At 30.8% G+C, this 16,739-nt stretch overlaps 1 protein-coding gene across 2 annotated transcripts in view; it reads left to right on the forward strand.

Annotated features, from left to right (window-relative positions):
- The window catches only part of LOC140451485 (uncharacterized), a 193,445-nt gene that overhangs the window by 164,213 nt on the left and 12,493 nt on the right, over positions 1–16,739 (forward strand). Inside the window, exon 4 of one of the 2 annotated variants that reach the window (XM_072545316.1) lies at positions 9,102–9,275. The exons of the other annotated variant lie outside the window; for it this stretch is intronic. Within the exon in view, the coding sequence (XP_072401417.1) occupies positions 9,102–9,274 (173 nt within the window). The 3' untranslated portion in view covers position 9,275. The remainder of the gene's footprint in view (positions 1–9,101; positions 9,276–16,739) is intronic. 2 annotated transcript variants of the gene reach the window in all.

A 16,739-nucleotide genomic window follows, 5' to 3' on the forward strand; every position in this document is an offset into this window, starting at 1 on the left:
TATCAACAGATACATAGACTATTTTTGCGTGAAGGGAAATCTTGACTGTCTTTAATTTTATTTTTATTCGGATCTACTCTGTATGAGTACAAGAAACCAATTCGCTAACGATTTCTGCTTAGCTGAGGAGACATGTCGTGGAATGCAAATTTTAGATTCCCCATGTCTCTATTAACATCTTTATCAGCGTCTGTTATACCTTGCATTTATAGAAGGTTCAGATTAAGGCAGTTATCGGAATTGTGTTTCGAAACTATTTTACGGATTATTCTAATTATGTGTAAAAATATTAAGAGTATATCTAGAGATAAAGACACTCCACTTTACATATGCGCTTAACAAAATGCAGGAAGCACATAGATGGCCAATCCTATGGTATTTGGTATTAAGCTAATCGCTGAAAATTACATATTAAATGCAGGCAAAGAAGCAAAGAAAAACTTATAATGAGAGAAAACAAAACCAGTCAGCTGAGAGAACCTTTCAACGATGTTGAGCTTGGATCCGCTATCCACGTATATAATGAACAATATTACGGCTCCTGGCTGAGGATCTGAGCACAAAACTAACTATAAAATTTGAACTAAAAATACAACAATGGCTAATATCCAAAGTCTTTAGACAAGCAAAACAAAGACAAAGTTGTTGCCTTGCTTAAACCTGGCAAAAACTCCAACGACCACAAAAGCTATCGGCCAATATATCTATTTATTTTGTCAGCTATACAGAATACTTCTGTACATGATCCTTAATATAAACCGATAATAAAAGAAAAACTCAAATTAAAAGACAAAAGTGGCTATATATGACAGGTTAGATCATATATGTCACAAATACTAAATCTTGCCCAACACAGCGAGGAGAAGTACGAAAAATATCAGGTATGTGGAGTGGTATTTGTTAATCTAAATGCCGCCTATAAATAGTTATTTAAATAACTTATAAAATATTTAGTTATAAATTAGTCAGCCAAATTCAGGGAACGTATGGTTCCAATATACACGGAACAAGATCTGAACGACCCCTATAATATATACACGTGAACTAAGCGATATACATTCATGATACAGGGGTACTTAGGGGCTCCACAAACTTTTTAAAAATTGTGAAACTATACATGTTGACGAATCGACAGAGCCAATATTATGGAATGGTCAAGTGAGCTCCGTATATCGGTGGCCACTTGACCACGGAGCTCACTTGAACCGGAATTTTAACATGGGCGGAGTCCACTTTAAGCCGTAGATATATATATATATATATATATATATATATATATATATATATATATATATATATATATAAATAAATATATATATATATATATATATATATATATATATATATATATATATAATAAGAAATACTGGATATTAGTAACTGTCGAAATAAACAAACAACAGAGGGTATTAGGGCTGCAGTCAGTATTTCTGACTGCAGTTCTGTAACAATTATATTTTGCCTACCGTAGGGTAAGATTAGGTTGGCTACGGTTGGCTTGGGTATCCTTCGGAAAACGTTTCTATATACTAAAAAATAGAAAATAACACCAATATTTAAAAACAAGAGTCTTCAACCAATGTATACTTCCTCTTCCTGTTCTCACCAACGGTTCTCAAACTTGGACGTTTACAAAGGAACGGAAAACATGGAAAAAATAGCAAAGACCCAAAGAGCTATGGAAAGGCAAATGATAAACATCAGGCTATCAGACAAGAAAAGAAAGACTTGGATCCGCAACAAAACAAAAGTGACAGATAGCAAAACTTAAGAGGAAGTTCGCTGGACATACCATAAGACAGAAAGACGACAGATGGAATAAGATGATTATACACTGGAGACCATATAGTTACAAACGAAAAAGAGGAAGGCCACAAATGCGATGGTCAGATGACTTGAAGAAACACGCAGGCCCGAAGTGGATACAAACTGCCTACAATAGAGAGACGTGGAAGAAGGAAGAGGAGGCCTATGTCCAAAATTGGACAGCAAGGGCTGTATAGATAGATAGGGTAAGATTATGGGGTTGAAAATTGGTGACGGAAATTATTGGGGCGGAAATAGGGCAAGCAAAATAATCGAAACTTGTGCGAACGGCACTCAGGGTTTGTTAGGAGAGATGGGGTCGCGGATAAGTAAATGACAAAGGGTTTTGGATTGGGGCAACTACAAAAAAATGGAACAAAGGGGTACTTACATGAGTCTCTTGGGACAAATAAAAGAAAACACAGAAAGGAAACAGGAAACACCTCTAGTAATTTAAAAAGGACGCCACTTTGACGTGCTTAATTATAACTATTACAACAGCTAGTTGTAACTATTGAAATAATTATTAAAAATGAGAAAAATCTTTTTCAATTGAAACTCAAAAAAGGTTTTGTTAAAAAAATTTAAAAAAATTTAACATTTATTGTGTCTTACCACAAACAGTTATACAAATAATGACACAAATTACATGGGTTTATACCAAAATAAAATATAAAAAAAAAATCCACAAGGAAAATAATTCCTGCAGCTGGCTGTATACCACGTATAACAAAAAGAGGTTAATCTTTGTATGTGGGTATATTTTATTTTATAAAAACCCTTAAAAGGGCAACATTAAAAACACGAACGTTTTCGAAACAACTGTTCCATCATCAGGTTAAAATACAGGTTACCATGCCTGAGCCACCAAAATATTTGGGTAAAAACCCTTTAAAATGTAATGTGTTACCAAAGATTGTACATGATGTTGATAATATTATATGTTTAATATTTTAATTAAATTTTACTTCAGGTAACATACACCCATGCTTAAGTGTGTTCCAGTGTCCGGAGAGTAAACCTCTTCAAACGGACTTCAGCTGGTAACTGTTCAGTTCAGTTTTTATAAAATAAAATATACCCACATACAAAGATTAAAATATAAAAAGACTTACATATGTCCTATCTGTTTACCATTGGGAAACGCTACAAAAAACTTTCAAAACTATTATTACATCGAGGTTAACCTTTTTTTTTAACAAAAATTAATATCAAAAATAATAAAACGAGGTGTCATAAGTTAACATTAAATTTAAAACAACAATTAAAATGACAGCTAAAGTTAAACCATAAAATGTACAACTTTAAATATTACAATTTTTATCGTGTATGAAAGCAATTATTGTTATTTAAAAAAAATGTCTACTTTACTTTGAAATTTATGCACAAAAAGTTACCTGGATTTCACTTTAGAACTTTAAGTTCCTGAGGTTGGAAACTGGAGTTGAACTCTCTGGACACGAACACCCGCACAAAAGGACTGCATCTCACACTGCGAATTGGACCGACCATTTGAGGCCGAAGCCGGCACTGAACACAAAACTTTGAACTCTGCCTCTTAAAAAACAATAACAGGTAGAATTAGACTGCATACACATTAAATTGCTACTATTAACTGCTACTAAATTTTTGTTAACTCACCAAATTAAATTAGTTTGGTTAATAAAATTGCTGCTAACATATTTCAAAAAGAATTACTATAAAAATGTCCTTATCTAATAAATGTTTCTCTGAAATTTTAATATAATTTTGAAAAGATTTTTCTTAACACAAAATCAATTGAATTTATAAATAAGTTAGAATAGCGACTAATTACAATTAAGCCTCAATGTCATAAATGCCAACTTAAAATTTTTATTTTTGATAATTATATTGCCAAAAATAAAATTTTGTTTAAACATTCTTTTTTGTTTAGTAACAAAAAAGGAGAAGATTTATTCACCATTGATAGATGTCTGAAAAAATGTAACAAATATATGGAAAATTAAATCAAAATCAAAATGTGATATTTTACAGGTTTCATATATAAACTACAAAGAAATAATATAATTATATAAATTTTGCTTAGATTTTGAATTTCTGATCTTTTGTTTAAATTATTATCACTTTTGCTAATACAAACCATTTTCAAAAAAGTCCTTTTGAATTTATTACTTTCACTTCATAAAATTTTAATGTTATCAAAATCCATAATATGGTCTTTATCGATTACATGCTCTGCCAAAGCACAAGATGGTTTTTTAATTCTGCAATCACTTTTGTGAGAAATAATGCGATTTACTACATGTTTTTTTCTAATTTGTTTATAGGATACTTAGTTTTGGAATATAAATGAAATAGTTTTGATGTTCTTTGTTGCTATTTTTATATTGTCAATAACCTTTAGTGTTTATATTAATTTAGGTGTTAATGATGGTATAAAAGGTAGTGAATGATAAAGCTTTGAAACACGTTCTTTTAATCCTGTTATAAGGTTCATTTTTATCTTATTGGGATGATGAGAGTAATAGCTTATAAATCTATTACTACATATGGGTTTTCTGAACCATCTGGTTTTCAACATATTGTCTGTATTTTTTACAATTCTCATGTCAAGGAATGGTAGAGAATTATCTACCTCTTCCTCAACTGTAAATTGTATATGTTGATTATGATTGTTGAAAATGTTGACTGTTTCAATAAATTTTGTGTTTAGGAAGTGCCAAAACTAAATCATCTACATATCTTTTAATAAAAGGAATGAAAAAAGTGCAATTGTTGATACAATCACTGATAACATCATCCATGACATAGCTACTTAGAATGGGTGAAAGACTAGATCCCATAGGACTACCAAAAATTTGTTTATAAAAGGCACCATTAAATATAAAAATATTAGAATCAAAAACAAAGTTGATAAGTGTTTTGAAATGTAATAAGCAACGATGAGGATCTGCTATTTGACTTTAAATGAACCTCGAATCCAAGAGAAGACAAATAGTACTAAGACGAAAGAAAATTTTAATTTGTGAGAAATATTGTAAATGAAAGTGAGAACAGTGCTACTATTTGAATCCTAAGTTAGAGAATTCGTAGTATAAAAAGTTTCAGAATTTGTAAGTAAAAAAAAACAAATTACTATTCCTAGGGAGATTCATAGCTAAGGAGAGTTTGGCCGCCAAAAGGAGATACAAACGGTTGTAAGGACGTTTTTAATCCACAGTATTGTTTTTATAAGCAGAACCAGGGAGGGTGTTTTAGTAAAGTACAGAGGCAAATTGTTGAGACGAGAAAATTAATTGAACTAAACTTGTATGATTTTGTGTTAGTTTATGTGTAAAAGCTATATAATGTACATATAATTTGGGGAAACATTTATTTCTAAGGGATCTGTTTATTTGTATGAAAATTTTCAAGGGTATTTTATCATTATATTTTAATTGTATTGCACTATTTGAATTCTTTTATTTATTCCGTTACTCCTCTTGTTATCGACCATTATAAAAGGTAAAGGTATTTCTGAACTCAAATAAGAACCATGAGGTAAGAAAACATATAATTATTAATTTGGCATCTGTAATAAAAATTATTAACATATTAATAATAAAATTTATTAATTTTTTTTTTGTTTTGGTTTGCTAATTATATGTTAATTAATCAGATAATTACATTGATGATTTGCTGATTCCAAAATTACAGTATATATATATATATATATATATATATATATATATATATATATATATATATATATATATATATATACATATATGTTCAGAAATGTAAAATAATGAGAATTATTTAAATTTGCCGCGCATTTGTAGACGGGGCCTTAGCTGTATTGGCGGTTGACACTTCATGTCTTGCCGAAAAAGAGAAGAGTCGCCACCCGCCAGCCGAGAGTGACAGTCGGTCGAAAAAAAATAGGTTAACAGATGGCATGTCGATATAGTCGATATTATTTTGTTATAAGAGTTTGGATAATAAATTTGGTATCTGTGCACATATCCTTTAATTTTTACTAGAGATACAGTCCACTAGCGAAGTTAAACCAGCGCACCAGTTACAAGGGCGAACAGAATCATTCAAGAGAACAAGAATGGTCTAACCTACGCCAACAATATATATGTATATATATATATATATATATATATATATATATATATATATATACATCCCGCTATCATCTTAAACTCTTTTCACGTTGCAGTAATTTAGCATAACCAAGAAATACTATCATTTTCTATTTATAAGTCGTGTATGTTCGTTTTGTAACGTTATTTAAATAAAACGAGCGGTTCGAACTTATATAAATATATTTATTTATAAGTTTACAGTTCGATAGTATCTTAACAACTAGGTAGGCTTATATATAAATGTAATTATGTACTAGAATATTCTGGAGTATCCCACCTCTAATTCACCTATTTGACGGGTCGATCCCTTCGGCGCTCCATACATCGCTCGAAAGTTCTCGGCACTTTCGAGATGCAACCGTTACATGGGCCACGCCGAATGCATGTTCGTAACAATATTTTTAGGCTTGGCACCGTTGTCGGTTTTTCAATATTCCGATTTTTTTATATATTAAATATTTTAAATCAAACATACATTTTGACCTCAGGAGGTAAAATCATTGTATTTTTTATCATTTTAGTATCAATAGATGTTGCCGAAGTAAATATTTATTACCTAAAATAGTATTTCGATACATAAATATCGATCGGTTTGGGCCAAGTTTAAAGAACGACATTGAAACTATCTGCTGGCTAGTTGGGATGCAACAGATTTATCTTCGTTCAGTTGTATATTTACCTATACATGGTCTCAAAGTGACTAGTCTGTACAGGTAAGAGGGTAAGAAAGATACAGGGTGTTAAAGTGGAAATTTAAAAGTTTATTTTTCGCTATAGATTTTACGTTTGTAAATATTTTTGGACAAAAATTCACAGGTGGATGCTTTTGAGTAGGATAAATTTTAATTTTATACATACTTTAATGTAACTAATAGAGGGCGCCACATATGCCACATGTGTGGCATAAATTTGCGCGTAACTTTTTCTCTCTTTCAGTTAGCTATATTTGTGTTAGAAAATATTAAACATACATTATTTTTACAAGGAACAGGTATACTTGTTAGTAACCTGAAATTTCAACCGTTTTCGAGATAATCGCATTTTATAAGTCAGCTACATAATAATTCTTAGTTTAATATTTGTGCTGTAAAGCACTGAATACCTGTAGATAAGCATAATTCATAGTTTATTCTTATTAAAAGAACTCAAGGATGATAATGTAACATCACAAAATGCTTTGTTATGGGTGCTAATTGTCTTACTGGAGAAACGATTCTTCATTTTCTTCTTTAAGTGTCGTTTCCGTATTTAGACGTTGGCCGTCATTATGTTTACAATTTCCCTTTTCTATCGCTTCTTAAGTTTCTATAATGGCGTTGTATTACTTTTTCTCTATTGCAAAATGCTGAAAACCCAAAATATGTGGTTTATGCAAGATTTTACACTACCACATTCTAGAGGGAAGGCAGTTAGAACATACTTAAATACAACTTTTCTAAACGTTGGATTGGTCGTGGTAGTCATATTCCTTGGCAATGTGGTGAGATATTGATATAATTATTTAATTCATAAAAAATCCGAAAAGAATACTTATTATTCATTACGTAAATTGTTTACCCATTTTTATTACGACAAATAGAAACTAGAGCACAGGTATTAAAGAACACATATGTGTCTTATTTCATAATACTTTTGCTACAAATCTAACCTTAAAAACTCAGCATGTTTACAAAAACATCATCGTTAGCCTAATAACCAATATTGTTATAAATAGAGTAAACACACAGGCAATTTAGTTCAGCATAATATTAGTTCGTTACTAAATCATAATAGTCCATTTGTTTGAGATCTAATTATAGTTACTCGTAAGCTGTAACGTAATCATATAAATAATAAGTAATGTCATCGATAGGTTATTCCGTGTGTATGTAAGTAACCAATGAACGAGATACATCACAGTTTAATACATTATTTAACCTCTGTGACAAATAAGATGTAGTTCCATAATATACAATAAGATTTGGATATGTATCCAAAAGAGTATATTCATCCATTATACATTATAGGCACCACGTAGCCCAGAATTTAATCCGCTAGCTTTTGGTATATGGAACGCATTAAAACAACGTGTCTATAAGAATCTCATAAACATTCGCAACCAACTATGGGAAGAAATAAATACTGCAGCAGTTTCTTTAGAACCAATGATGCTATTTAATATGAGACGATCTTTTATGGAATATATTGACAAATAAATTAAAGAAAATGGTGTTCATATCGAACACTTACTTTGACCAAAAGTTATGTTATTTAGTTTAACTATTTCTTAATTTGGTTTCTAAACAAAATATTTTGATTATGACTTTAATTTAACATAAAAAGTAAAATGTTTGATGTAAAATCCTATTATTCTGTTATTTTGTCAAATCATATTATTAATTGTCCTGCTGATATATTTATTTTATTTAATATTTCGTTAACTATTAACTTTGGTTAAAGGTATTTTATACCAAAATTCAGAAGTATTATATTAATGTTTTTGTCTATTTTTTCTTCGTTGCCTGGAGTAATTGCCTTAAATCAGAATTATGCAGCTGATTGGTAAAATGCGATTATCTTGAAAACTGTTGAGTTTTGAAGTTATTAACAGGTATACCTTTTTTTTGTTAATATAATGTATCTTTAATATTTCTTATCCCAAATACAGGTACCTTAAAGAGCAAAAATTTAAGTACAAATTTATACCACATATTATGTGGCGCCCCCTATCAGTTATATCCAAGTGTGCATCAAATTATAATTTCTCATATTTAAAAGTACCCAGCTGTAAATTTTTATACATAAATCTTTACAAACATGAAAGTCATAGCGAAAAATAAAATTTTAAATTTGTACTTGTAGAAAGACAAGTATCTTTCTTAATATCAACATTTTATTAAAGCAATTTGGTTTAAATCGTAATATTTTAAAGTGTAGAATCTACTATTTCTTTTGTACAGTTACTTAAGGACCACCCTGTATATAATATATATATATATATATAATATATATATATATATATATATATATATATATATATATATAAATATTCGCATTCTATGTTCTGTTATTATTTTGTATTACAGTAAAAGATTTTGTTTTTTCTTCTAATTTTAAAAATTCAAATAATTCCTACCAGATACCTCTAAAACTAGTTATATCATATGTTTGTATTGGTAATGGTTAATGTGTATCATACAGAGCAAGGCAACAAAGAAAAAACTAACGAGGCGATGAGAATCTTCCCTGATGAAGAACTGACTAATCTTATCGATCCTATTCTAAACGTTGATGATTCCAACAAAGATGGTTATATTGATTATCCTGAATTCATTAGAGCTCAGCAAAAAGCGACAGGAAAACCTCAGGTTTAATGTATGTGTTTTTTTCATTAGTTTTATGTAGATCATCTTAAAATATTGAATTATTTTGAAGTACTAATTGTTTTAAAACGTGGGACAGAATTTAATGGCTATAATTTGTATGCATCAATAGTAAACTAAATAAGTAAACTTTCTGTTGTTCACTCTACTTTTGGTACGTTTTCTTGTTTTTTTTTATGGGCATTAGTCCTCCTTCCGCAGCTTCTTTGCGTATTTTAAAAACAGTACTAAAACTTACTCCTGTCATAGCACTTACTTTATAGGTTAAACTTCTAACACTTTTACCACTTTTTAAGTTTAGATGATAATTAAATACATTTAAAACAATTTGTTTTGCACGGATGTCCAATATATTACCTTGGCTTTATTTTTGAATTTCCATTTTCAATTAACATTTAACTATAAAGTCAGAATAACAACTGAAGAACCACAAAGCCTTATCATTATGTAGTCTCAGAGAACGACATAAAATCGCGGACATACGCACACCGTATTATTTTAAGTTGCAATTAGTATATAGATATATGCATTCCAAGCGGTCCGTTTATTTGCTTTTAAATCTTTAATAGCCGGCAAAGTGCATGATTTAACTAAGCAATATTTTCTACTGATTTCTATGATTCATGGTATATGGTATTCTTACCGAAAAACAAATAAACTGTCGTTACTATAATTAAAATAAGATAAAATAAAATTATCTTTTGTAAATACTAGTTATTTAATTAAAATCATTTTCCCTACTTTTCATCTCCTGTTTCAAATGGTCACTTTTGGTCAATTACTTTAAAAAACATTAATTTAATTCATGTCTGTGGAAACGAAAATACAAATTATACAACCCTGAATCGTGCTTGTGTTCATCGTGCCATCGCTGCGCTTCTATCGTTCATAAGAAATACATGGCCCTATCTCCGCAATGTTATTTTCTTAACGTGGAACGCTCTATAGCCTCAATAACTACACGTTTTGGGAACCCTGAAAATAATATAATAATGGAATAATACTCTTTTCTGGATCCAAGATTTAAAACTAATGGATTTAATAAGGATGACTGTTTAAAAAAGGTTAAAGAGAGGCTTCAAGAAGAATTAGTTAGACTAATTATTAAAAAAAGTCAACAAGACGGTACGGCCGCAGAGCCTTGTAATGATACACATCAGTTACCGTTGACGGAGACGTCAAGTACAGAAAGTGACGACATCATTTGGCAAGATTTTGACACTTGGTCAAATCTTCAAGCACTGTAACAACAAAACAAAATCCTCTGCGCTGGTGAAAGGATAGAGAAAAGATATATCCATGACTAGCGGTATTGGCAAAGAAATATTTGTCAGACCTAGAATAAGTGAAGTAAATTTTTAAGTTTTTTATTTGTTTTTTCATTGTTATTGTTAATTATTTTATTGTTTAGAATATACTTTGTTATTTGATAATTGAAAATTTCTGCTCTATTTGTTTATAATCCTCTTAACATGAAACAGTCTATCATGCCTTATCTTAAATTTTATAGTTTTATGAGCTTCAATTTTTTTAATACATATATACCTAATTACCTAGTACTTTAAAAAAAGTAACTCCACGAGAAGTAACAGTTACAAAGCAACGAGCCCTAACACAAAAAGTAACTGTTACCAGTACTTAACCAAAGTTCACATCATTAACCCCTAAATTTTCCCTGATATACCCATTCCTAATTTTTTATTTAATTTAATTTTATGTAATTTTATTTTATTTTACGTCAATAAACTTATTTTAAACTTAAATTGTGGCTTATTCCAAATAAAAATAGTACTTTATTTAATTTTATTAATTTTGATTTACTTTTTTATAATTTTTTACAATTTTTTATAATTTTTTTATATTTTTTTATAATTTTTTAAGTTTATAAATACTACTCTCCAAAATTAACGCACCACCTTAAATGGACCATGATTTTGAAACTATATTACTTCTGAACTTTTAATTTAATTTCGATGATTTTTTTCAGATTGAAGGTATATTTCTAATGAATTACTATATTAATTTTTTTTTGAGAAATGTTAACGTTTTATCTATATACTAGGTGTAAAAATAAAATTGTGTTTTTTCATCTAATTTTACAACACCCTGTGTATTGTATTAGCAACAAACGCTTTATCTTTTTAATATTTTGAGATAGCTTTATCCTTTCTCAACATTTTCCTAAAAAAATCATCTCGATATCTCTATTCTCAAAAAAGAAAAGTACATTCAAAGTATTACGTGATTTACCACCTCAACTGAACCATAATTTTTAAGCTATGTTTATTTTGAATCCTTAATTGGATTTCGATGATTTTTTCGCATTGCAGATCCATTTCTAAGTAATTACTGTTTAAATGTCTTCTGGGAAATGACAATGTTTCACCCATATCCGGGTTGATATGAAATAAAAGACAAATGTGATGTTGATATTACAGATATTCAATTTAGGTACGATAATAATATAAATCCATTAAACGATTTTGATATAATTCAAACAGAAATTGAAAGAAAGTGCTCTGAAAGTCAATTACCAGAAAACTATTTAGAAAGAGAGGAATTTGAAAATCGATTTTATGCGGCGCAAGCGTATTTACAAGGTGTTTTAAAACCAGTAACAAGTAATAGCTCACAATATAGTCAGTCTAGTAAATTTAAAACAAGGAATGATCCCCTGCAAAATGTCCTATTGCCTAAAATAAAATTAAAAGTGTTTGCAGGGAGAGCAGTGGCGCACCCAGAATTTGCTTAGGGGGGGGTTTGAAATTTTTTTATGCTACCTCCATTTTGAGTCCCTAAAATTTGGATTTTAGTTTAATTTAAAGTAGTAAAGATAGCAGTGCCAAAGATTCAGGTATCTATTATTATGCCTACCAACTAAAACCACCCAAAAGTGGGCTGGTCACTGTAAGGCTGACGACATTTTTGGAACACTCCCTTCTCTTATCTATTGTTCTGAAGCTATTTTATTGTGACATTTTAAAGTAATTACTATTTTAATGGGAATAAGCCACAATTGAAGGTTAAAATAAAGTTATTGACGTTTGACATTAATCCAACTTGTAAATACAATACATTTTGAAAACGGCTATCGCCGTATTCCCGTTCTCCTCCGGGAATCCTCCCGGTCCAAAGCATGCTCCTCCTCCAAACCTCTCGATTCCATCGCTCTTCTAATTCCTTCATTTCATGAGCGTCGAGGTCTACCTCTTTTTTATTTCCAGGGGGCTTCTATTTGTGAAGTTTTTGGGCCCAACGCTCGTTAGGCATTCTTAATAGATGTCCAAACCATTTTGAACCTCTTCTTTCTATTCTGCCAATGACCGTTTCTGTAGCATTCATGTTATTTCTTATAGATTCGTTGGTCTTCCTTTCCTGGCTTGATGTTCTAGCACTTCTCAAATAATCCATTTCAACTGCCAACAATCTTCTCTTCAGATCTGCATTAATTGTCCATACTTCAGAGCCATAACAAAGAACTGATTCAACCGTGATTTGCCCTATTTATTCTTTTTTTGTTCCTTTTGGAAATGTGGTGATCCCACCATAAGGAGTTCAGACATCCTAAAATTTTACGTCCCTGATTAATTCGTGGTTAATTTCGGTTTCTCCCAAGCCGTTCTTAGCAATGAGTGGACCTAAATATTTAAATTTTTCCACTTGTTTGATTTCCACGTCCTCGTCTATTAACACTTCAAACCTTGCATCTGAATTGATAATTAAGTAAATATTCTGTTTTCTTTATGCTAACTTGTAACCCCCATTTTAAATATTCTCTCTATAGACGCTTTATCATAAATTCTAGATCATAAGAATCTTGAGCTAGGATGACTTGGTCATCCGCAAAGTTCAGGGAGAACAGTACGTCATTTCCTATGGGGATTCTCATTCTCTGGCAGTGGTTTTTCCAATTTTGGAGGGCTGCCTCAATATATAAATTAAACAGTAAGGATGACATACTGCATCCTTGTTTTAGTCTTTTAGTTACTTTTATTGGTTCTGATAGTCTATATCCGATTTTTATTGTGATTATTCCTAAAAGGTATGGACTAATGTCGAGTTGTTGTTAAGCTTGCCATAATTTAAGTCTTGGAACTGTATTATACGCCTTTTCTAGGTCGATGAAGGCTAGATGTACTTTGGTACCAACCGCTATTCTTTTTTCTATTAATTGTTGGAGAATAAACAAGTTATCAGTGCAAGATCAAAGATCAAAAATTCGAACGTCAATAAACTTATTTTAACCTTCAATTGCGACTTATTCCCATTAAAATAGTAATTAGATCTGTTGTAAGCCCGGTTGGTGTTTCTCTTCTTCTTTCTTTTTAAAGACTGCTCGGATGTAATTGTGAACACTATTCCATCCCTCCGCATTTCCCGTCATCTTCACGATCATCTATCTTACAGTCACAGGGTTCATACCTATTTCTTTATACATTCTGTTTCTTTTCACTGTACATCTATTAGACTGCAGCATTGTGTGAGTAACAATGTCGGAATATTCGCAGTATAGGCATTTATCTGTATCTGTCTTTCTGAACCTATGAAGATACGCCTTAAAACAGACAATCTACCCAGTCCCTTAGGCTCGGGATCAGCATCTTTGTCCACTGAGCAATATCTTCCTTGTTGTTCCACACTTCTTGCCATCTTTCGATTCATCTTTCCCTTTCTTCTTTTTTTTATAGCTGTTGTCAAATGCTTTCTTCTCCCATAGAGATGTTTCTTTTCTACTGCTAACACATGCAGAGGAACACAACCCGTGATAGTCCACAAGGCCGCCGCAGATACAGTCCCGTAGGCACATGCTACTCGCAACAGACTCGTTCAGTCTACTTTTTCATAAGGCTAATATTAGGTATATATATCTAAATATAATGAAAAATATTATTAATTATTGTCTATTTATACAATAATTATTGTGTTCTACATATTTAAAGTGGTAATTTAATTATTCAATCAGCGTTTTGGATTTTTTGTATTGTGTGTGAAAGACAAGTTACATTTTCCTACTATTCTTTATATATTTTTTACTTTATATGCCCTGGGGGGGGGGGTTTAACCCCCAAAACCCCCCCTGGGTGCGCCACAGCAGGAGAGTTTAAATCTTGGATTGCCTTTAAAAATAATTTTAATGCGACCATTGCTAATAATACTTCGCTAAGCGATGGACAAAAGTTTCATTTTTTAAAAGCCTCTTTAGAAGGGTATGCAGCTAGTTGTGTTGAAGAATTATTATGCGATAGGTTCGAGAAAAAACAATTTCGAATAGTCATTTTAAATCTCTATTAAATTTATCAACGATGCAAAAAGATAATAATTATGCTAGTTTTCGAAAAATGTTCGAAAAATTCGTGATCCATATCTTAGTTAACAAGTTTGAGAAAAATACTATACGGGAATGGAAAGAAACTAAATTTGCAAATGATTTACCTTCTTTAGAACAGTTTATTAATTTCTTAAAAAACAAAACAGATATATTACAAAGTTTAGATGAGTCTCAAGCATTCAAATCACAATTTTCAACTTCAAACAAGTATCACAACAGATCTAACAATCTAGTACACTTTACATTTAAAACCGATGCAATTTCTGCAGAAAGGAACATTCAATTTATAAGTGTCCCACATTTAAAGCTTTATCGGTCGAACAGAGGTTTCAAGAAATTACTATTTAAATGGGAATAAGCCACAATTAAATAGTAATTACTTTAAAATGCCACAAGAAAATAGCTTCAGAGGTTTCAAGAAGTTAGAAAACCTTCCATTTCCACTTCGAAAATGGAAACGTCAATAAACGTACTTTAACCTTTAATTGTGGCTTATTCCCATTTAAATAGTAATTACTTTAAAATGCCACAAGAAAATAGCTTCAGAGGTTTCAAGAAGTTAGAAAACATAAATTATGCGAAAATTGTCTATTAGAGCCATTGTAAATTTGGTCCATGTCATATTTGTAAAACTCACAAAGACTTTGCTTCATAAAGATTATGTACAAGTTTCAATTCCTGACACCAGTCACCAAGTAAGTTTACCTACTAATTCTGATCATAGAAATGATAATTTAGAACAGCAAATAAGTATAAATTTTGCAAAAAATTAGAGTCAAGTTTTATTAGCTACAGTTATGTTTAATATTAAAGACCAATCTGGTAATTATCATAAGTGCCGAGCCTTACTAGATCGCGGTGCACAAATGAACTTAATCACCGAACATTTCTGCAATAAATTAAAACTACAATTAACTGGTACAAATTGTTCAATTACTGGTATTAGTCAACGTTCTTCTAACCTTAATAAAAAATGTTCTTAAAAATATTTTTACAATTTTCAGATTTCAATTCTAGTATATCATTTCTAGTAGTACCAGTTATATCAAGTAGATTACCTGCTTATCCTATTGATATGAATAACATTCGATTACATCACAATATTAATTAAGCAGATCCAGAATTCAATTGTCCCAAAGAAATTGACTTATTACTTGGAACTCACATTTTTTGGGATATTATATTACAAGATAAAATCTCATTAGGTAAAAATCTTCCATTACTAATCAATACTCAATTGGGTTGGGTTGTAACAGGTACAGTTCCAATTAATTCAGATAAATATGTATGCAATTTTATTAAAGTACACATCCCTGAGGATGATCAATTAAAAAAATTTTGGGAACTTGAAGATGTTCTACCAAGAATGAATTTTTGTCTCAAGACGATGGCATTTGCGAATCCTTATTCAAACAAGACACATCTCGTGATGAGAATGGATAATTCGTTGTAAAGTTGCCTTTAAAACACTCTCCTAGTTTATTAGGTGATTCAAAGCAAACAGCTATTAAAAGATTTAAGTCATTAGAATCAAAATTCTCCAATTCCTATTTTAAGCAACTCTATTTTGATTTTTTTCACGAATATGGCTGAGAAACCTAAGAGAGTGGTATAGTTGCAGCTCAGTAGATCTTTTTAGAGCAGCCGCCAATAAGGTACGGATAGCTGTGATGATAGCCAACCTTCGATAGGAGAAGGAACTACAAGAAGAAGACGAATATGAAATCCTTGGTCACATGAATAAAATTTCTATTAATTCAGAATATTCCTATTTTTTATCACATCACGGCATATTAAAAGAGTCTAGTGTTACTACAAAACTTAGAACAGTCTTTAATGGAAGCTGTCAAAGCTCATCAGGATGGTCTCTTAATGACCTTCAATATGTAGGACCCAAAGTGCAGAACGATATTTTAAACATTTTGTTAAGATTCAGAATTTATAAATATGTTGTATCAGCAGACATTTCTAAGATGTATGGGCAGATACTCATACATCCAGATCATAAATATTTACAACAAATTCTTTGGCGTAAGATAATCATACGGCACTAAATCTGCGCCTTATTTAGCAATTAAATATATCAGAGCATTAGCTGAAGACAATTTAGACAAGTTTCCGTTAGCT

The sequence above is a fragment of the Diabrotica undecimpunctata genome, chromosome 1 (genome assembly GCF_040954645.1).
Source record: "Diabrotica undecimpunctata isolate CICGRU chromosome 1, icDiaUnde3, whole genome shotgun sequence".
In the NCBI taxonomy this organism is placed as follows: Eukaryota; Metazoa; Arthropoda; class Insecta; order Coleoptera; family Chrysomelidae; genus Diabrotica; species Diabrotica undecimpunctata.